Source organism: Oncorhynchus masou, unplaced genomic scaffold, assembly GCF_036934945.1.
Source record: "Oncorhynchus masou masou isolate Uvic2021 unplaced genomic scaffold, UVic_Omas_1.1 unplaced_scaffold_9032, whole genome shotgun sequence".
NCBI classification, from domain to species: Eukaryota; Metazoa; Chordata; class Actinopteri; order Salmoniformes; family Salmonidae; genus Oncorhynchus; species Oncorhynchus masou.
Genome location: NW_027015506.1, coordinates 1 through 7,500, shown reverse-complemented (window position 1 = coordinate 7,500; position 7,500 = coordinate 1). Strand labels below are relative to the sequence as shown.

General features: G+C 34.4%; 1 protein-coding gene across 1 annotated transcript in view; it reads right to left on the bottom strand.

The window, feature by feature from the left end:
• Positions 1–7,365, bottom strand: part of LOC135538091 (transcription factor 4) — a 9,210-nt gene extending 1,845 nt beyond the window's left edge. Inside the window, exon 1 of the mRNA XM_064964077.1 lies at positions 6,811–7,365. Coding sequence (XP_064820149.1) covers positions 6,811–6,979 — 169 coding nt within the window. The 5' untranslated portion in view covers positions 6,980–7,365. The remainder of the gene's footprint in view (positions 1–6,810) is intronic.
• Positions 7,366–7,500: the final 135 nt, after the last annotated feature.

Here is a 7,500-nt window from a genome sequence, read left to right as displayed (position 1 = left end):
ATATGTCTCTATGTGTCTATATATGTCTCTGTGTCTATATATGTCTCTGTCTGTCTATATATGTCTCTGTATCTATATATGTATATATGTCTCTGTGTCTATATATGTCTCTATGTGTCTATATATGTCTCTATGTGTCTATATATGTCTCCGTGTGTCTATATATGTCTCTGTATATATATGTCTCTGTGTATCTATATATGTATCTGTGTGTCTATATATGTCACTATGTGTCTATATATGTATCTGTGTGTCTATGTCTCTATATGTCTATATATGTCTCTGTGTGTCTATATATGTCTCTGTGTGTCTATATATGTCTATGTGTGTCTGAATATGTCTCTGTGTGTCTGTATATGTCTCTGTGTGTCTATATATGACTCTGTGTGTCTATATATGTCTGTGTGTCTATATATGTTTATGTGTGTCTATAAATGTCTCTGTGTGTCTATATATGTCTCCATGTGTCTATATATGTCTCTATGTATCTATATATGTCTCTATGTATCTATATATGTCTCTGTGTATCTATATATGTCTCTGTGTGTCTATATATGTCTCTGTGTGTTTATATATGTCTCTGTATGTCTGTATGTGTGTGTCTGTCTCTAAGTGTCTGTCTCCCTGTGTGTGTGTCAGGTCCCTATAGGTATATATATATATGTGTCAGTCCCTATAGGTATATATATATATATATATATCCCTATAGGTATATATATAAGTGTGTGTATATATCAGGTAAATTTATAGGTATATATATGTGTGTGTGTTAGGTATATATTAGGTATATATATATATGTGTGTGTATTGTCCCTATAGGTATATATATATATGTGTGTGTGTATGTTAGGTATATATAGGTATATATATATGTGTGTGTATGTAAGGTCCCTATAGGTATATATATGTGTGTGTGTTAGGTCCCTATAGGTATATATATATATATGTGTGTGTATATCCCTATAGGTATATATATATATGTATATATATGTTATAATATATTATATATATATATATGTGTATAGGTCCCTATAGGTATATATATAATAAGTATATATATATATATATATAAGGTATATATATATATGTGTCAGGTCCCTATAGGTATATATATATATATGTGTGTGTGTTAGGTCCCTATAGGTATATATATATATATGTGTGTCAGGTCCCTATAGGTATATATATATGTGTGTGTGTGTAAGGTCCCTATAGGTATATATATGTGTGTGTGTGTCAGGTCCCTATAGGTATATATATATATATATATATATATTATAATGTATATATATATATATATATATATATGTGTCAGGTATATAGGTATATATATATGTGTGTGTGTGTCAGGTCCCTATAGGTATATATATATATGTATATGTGTCAGGTTATCATAGGTATATATATATGTGTGTGTGTGTCAGGTCCCTATAGGTATATATATATATATGTGTGTGTGTAGGTCCCTATAGGTATATATATATATGTGTGTGTGTCAGGTCCCTATAGCGTATATATATATATATATATATTTGTCAGGTCCCTATAGGTATATATATATGTGTGTGTGTGTCAGGTCCCTATAGGTATATATATATATGTGTGTGTGTCAGGTCCCTATAGGTATATATGTAAATTATAGGTCCCTAGGTATATATATATATATATATGTCAGGTCCCTATAGTATATATATATATATGTGTGTGTGTCAGGTCCCTATAGGTATATATGTAATTTAGTGTCAGGTCCCTATATAGGTATATATATATGTGTGTGTCAGGTCCCTATATATATATATATATATATATGTTTGTGTGTCATATATATATAGGTATATATATATATATGTGTGTCAGGTCCCTATAGGTATATATATATGTGTGTGTGTCAGGTCCCTATAGGTATATATATATATATATGTGTGTGTGTCAGGTCCCTATAGGTATATATATATGTGTGTGTCAGGTCCCTATAGGTATATATATATGTGTCAGGTCCCTATAGGTATATATATATATGTGTGTGTCAGGTCCCTATAGGTATATATATATGTGTGTGTCAGGTCCCTATAGGTATATATATATGAGTGTGTGTCAGGTCCCTATAGGTATATATATATATATATGTGTGTCAGGTCCCTATAGGTATATATATATATGTGTGTGTCAGGTCCCTATAGGTATATATATATATGTGTGTCAGGTCCCTATAGGTATATATATATGTGTGTGTGTCAGGTCCCTATAGGTATATATATATGTGTGTGTCAGGTCCCTATAGGTATATATATATATATATATGTGTGTCAGGTCCCTATAGGTATATATATATATATATATATGTGTGTGTCAGGTCCCTATAGGTATATATATATGTGTGTGTGTGTCAGGTCCCTATAGGTATATATATATATGTGTGTGTGTCAGGTCCCTATAGGTATATATATATATGTGTGTCAGGTCCCTATAGGTATATATATGTGTGTGTCAGGTCCCTATAGGTATATATATATGTGTGTCAGGTCCCTATAGGTATATATATATATATGTGTGTCAGGTCCCTATAGGTATATATATATGTGTGTGTGTGTCAGGTCCCTATAGGTATATATATATATGTGTGTCAGGTCCCTATAGGTATATATATGTGTGTCAGGTCCCTATAGGTATATATATATATGTGTGTGTGTGTCAGGTCCCTATAGGTATATATATATGTGTGTGTCAGGTCCCTATAGGTATATATATATGAGTGTGTATAGGTCCCTATAGGTATATATATATATATATGTGTGTCAGTCCCTATAGGTATATATATATATGTATATAGGTCCCTATATATATATATATATGTGTGTCATATATAGGTATATATATATATGTGTGTGTCAGGTATATAGGTATATATATATAAATATAGGGTATATAGGTATATATATATATGTGTGTGTCAGGTCCCTATAGGTATATATATATGTGTGTCAGGTCCCTATAGGTATATATATATATGTGTGTATATATAGGTCCCTATAGGTATATATATGTGTGTCAGATCCCTATAGGTATATATATATGTGTGTGTGTGTCAGGTCCCTATAGGTATATATATATATGTGTCAGGTCCCTATAGGTATATATATATGTGTGTGTGTGTCAGGTCCCTATAGGTATATATATATATGTGTATATGTCAGGTCCCTATAGGTATATATATATGTGTGTGTGTAAGGTCCCTATAGGTAAATATATATATGTGTATAGGTATATAGGTATATATATATGTGTGTATATATGTCAGGTCCCTATAGGTATATATATATGTGTGTGTGTGTCAGGTCCCTATAGGTATATATGTGTGTGTGTGTGTCAGGTCCCTATAGGTATATATATATATGTGTGTGTGTCAGGTCCCTATAGGTATATACGTGTGTGTGTCAGGTCCCTATAGGTATATATATATGTGTTGTGTGTCAGGTCCCTATAGGTATATATATATATGTGTGTGTGTCAGGTCCCTATAGGTATATATATATAGTGTGTGTGTCAGGTCCCTATAGGTATATATATATGTGTGTGTTCAGGTCCCTATAGGTATATATATGTGTGTGTGTCAGGTCCCTATAGGTATATATATATGTGTGTGTGTCAGGTCCCTATAGGTATATATATGTATGTGTGTGTCAGGTCCCTATAGGTATATATATATATATGTGTGTGTCAGGTCCCTATAGGTATATATATATGTGTGTGTGTCAGGTCCCTATAGGTATATATATATGTGTGTGTGTCAGGTCCCTATAGGTATATATATATATGTGTGTGTCAGGTCCCTATAGGTATATATATATATGTGTGTGTCAGGTCCCTATAGGTATATATATATGTGTGTGTCAGGTCCCTATAGGTATATATATATATGTGTGTGTCAGGTCCCTATAGGTATATATATATGTGTGTGTCAGGTCCCTATAGGTATATATATATATGTGTGTGTGTCAGGTCCCTATAGGTATATATATATGTGTGTCAGGTCCCTATAGGTATATATATATGTGTGTGTGTCAGGTCCCTATAGGTATATATATATATGTGTGTCAGGTCCCTATAGGTATATATATATGTGTGTGTCAGGTCCCTATAGGTATATATATATATGTGTGTCAGGTCCCTATAGGTATATATATATGTGTGTGTCAGGTCCCTATAGGTATATATATATATGTGTGTGTCAGGTCCCTATAGGTATATATATATGTGTGTGTCAGGTCCCTATAGGTATATATATATATGTGTGTGTCAGGTCCCTATAGGTATATATATATTGTGTGTCAGGTCCCTATAGGTATATATATATGTGTGTGTGTCAGGTCCCTATAGGTATATATATATTGTGTGTGTGTCAGGTCCCTATAGGTATATATATGTGTGTGTCAGGTCCCTATAGGTATATATATATATGTGTGTGTCAGGTCCCTATAGGTATATATATATGTGTGTCAGGTCCCTATAGGTATATATATATATGTGTGTGTCAGGTCCCTATAGGTATATATATATGTGTGTGTGTCAGGTCCCTATAGGTATATATATATGTGTGTGTCAGGTCCCTATAGGTATATATATATATGTGTGTGTGTCAGGTCCCTATAGGTATATATATGTGTGTGTGTGTCAGGTCCCTATAGGTATATATATATATATGTGTGTGTCAGGTCCCTATAGGTATATATATATGTGTGTGTGTCAGGTCCCTATAGGTATATATATATATGTGTGTCAGGTCCCTATAGGTATATATATATTGTGTGTGTGTCAGGTCCCTATAGGTATATATATATGTGTGTGTGTCAGGTCCCTATAGGTATATATATATATGTGTGTCAGGTCCCTATAGGTATATATATATGTGTGTCAGGTCCCTATAGGTATATATATATATATATATATATGTGTGTCAGGTCCCTATAGGTATATATATATATATGTGTGTCAGGTCCCTATAGGTATATATATATATGTGTCAGGTCCCTATAGGTATATATATATATATGTGTGTCAGGTCGCTATAGGTATATATATATGTGTGTCAGGTCCCTATAGGTATATATATATATGTGTGTCAGGTCCCTATAGGTATATATATATATGTGTGTCAGGTCGCTATAGGTATATATATATGTGTGTCAGGTCTCTATAGGTATATATATATATGTGTGTGTCAGGTCCCTATAGGTATATATATATAGTGTGTCAGGTCCCTATAGGTATATATATATGTGTGTCAGGTCCCTATAGGTATATATATATATATATGTGTGTGTGTCAGGTCCCTATAGGTATATATATATGTGTGTGTCAGGTCCCTATAGGTATATATATATGTGTCAGGTCCCTATAGGTATATATATATATGTGTGTGTGTCAGGTCCCTATAGGTATATATATATGTGTGTCAGGTCCCTATAGGTATATATATATATGTGTGTCAGGTCCCTATAGGTATATATATATATATATGTGTGTGTGTCAGGTCCCTATAGGTATATATATATGTGTGTCAGGTCCCTATAGGTATATATATATATATATATGTGTGTGTGTCAGGTCCCTTTAGGTATATATATATGTGTCAGGTCCCTATAGGTATATATATATATATATGTGTGTGTGTCAGGTCCCTATAGGTATATATATATATGTGTGTCAGGTCCCTATAGGTATATATATATATGTGTGTGTCAGGTCCCTATAGGTATATATATAGTGTGTGTCAGGTCCCTATAGGTATATATATATGTGTGTGTGTCAGGTCCCTATAGGTATATATATATATGTGTGTCAGGTCCCTATAGGTATATATATATGTGTGTGTCAGGTCCCTATAGGTATATATATATATGTGTGTCAGGTCCCTATAGGTATATATATATATGTGTGTCAGGTCCCTATAGGTATATATATATATGTGTGTGTCAGGTCCCTATAGGTATATATATATGTGTGTGTCAGGTCCCTATAGGTATATATATATGTGTGTGTCAGGTCCCTATAGGTATATATATATATGTGTGTCAGGTCCCTATAGGTATATATATATGTGTGTGTCAGGTCCCTATAGGTATATATATATATGTGTGTGTCAGGTCCCTATAGGTATATATATATGTGTGTGTCAGGTCCCTATAGGTATATATATATATGTGTGTGTCAGGTCTCTATAGGTATATATATATATGTGTGTCAGGTCCCTATAGGTATATATATATGTGTGTGTCAGGTCCCTATAGGTATATATATATATATATGTGTGTGTCAGGTCCCTATAGGTATATATATATGTGTGTCAGGTCCCTATAGGTATATATATGTGTGTGTTAGGTCCCTATAGGTATATATATATATGTGTGTCAGGTCCCTATAGGTATATATATATGTGTGTCAGGTCCCTATAGGTATATATATATGTGTTGTCAGGTCCCTATAGGTATATATATGTGTGTGTGTCAGGTCCCTATAGGTATATATATATATGTGTGTGTGTCAGGTCCCTATAGGTATATATATATGTGTATATATATATGTGTGTGTCAGGTCCCTATAGGTATATATATATATATATATGTGTGTGTGTCAGGTCCCTATAGGTATATATATATATATGTGTGTGTGTCAGGTCCCTATAGGTATATATATATATATGTGTGTGTGTCAGGTCCCTATAGGTTTATATATATGTGTGTCAGGTCTCTATAGGTATATATATGTGTGTCAGGTCCCTATAGGTATATATATATGTGTCAGGTCCCTTGCCTCTGACTTGCTGCTCCAGACTCAGTATGACGGCCACGGCCTGATGCAGTATGAGCAGTTTGGTCTGTGGCTTGTCACTCTTCAGGTGCAGCTGCACCATGCGCCCCAGCTCCTTGAAAGCCTCGTTGATGTCTCGGACACGCAGCCGTTCCCGGGCGTTGTTGGCCATCCTGCGTTCCTTCTCACGTTCGATCTTCTGCTCCGGTGACAAGTCCTCGTCGTCCGCGTTGCTGTGGGACCGATAGGGGACTGATCAGCACCAGCGAAAACCAACGCTTACCCACGCTGAACCATTTTGAAATGCCAGCACAGTGGATGAAGCAAGGTTCAGACTGAATCTCTGTTTATAGGAGTTGTGATGCCTATCCATTTACCTGTACAGCTGACCATACTGTATACTATACTGTATAGATATATATGCAGATGGTGATGTAACCTGAAAACAATTCATTTTCTATTTTCAATCGTTCAATGTAGTACATCAGGATAACAACTGTGGTACTGCAGGATACCAACTGCAGTACTTCAGGATAACGACTGTAGTACTGCAGGATACCAACTGCAGTACTTCAGGATAACGACTGTAGTACTGCAGGATACCAACTGCAGTACTGCAGGATACCAACTGTAGTACTGCAGGATACCAACTGCAGTACTGCAGGATACCGACTGTAGTACTGCAGGATACCA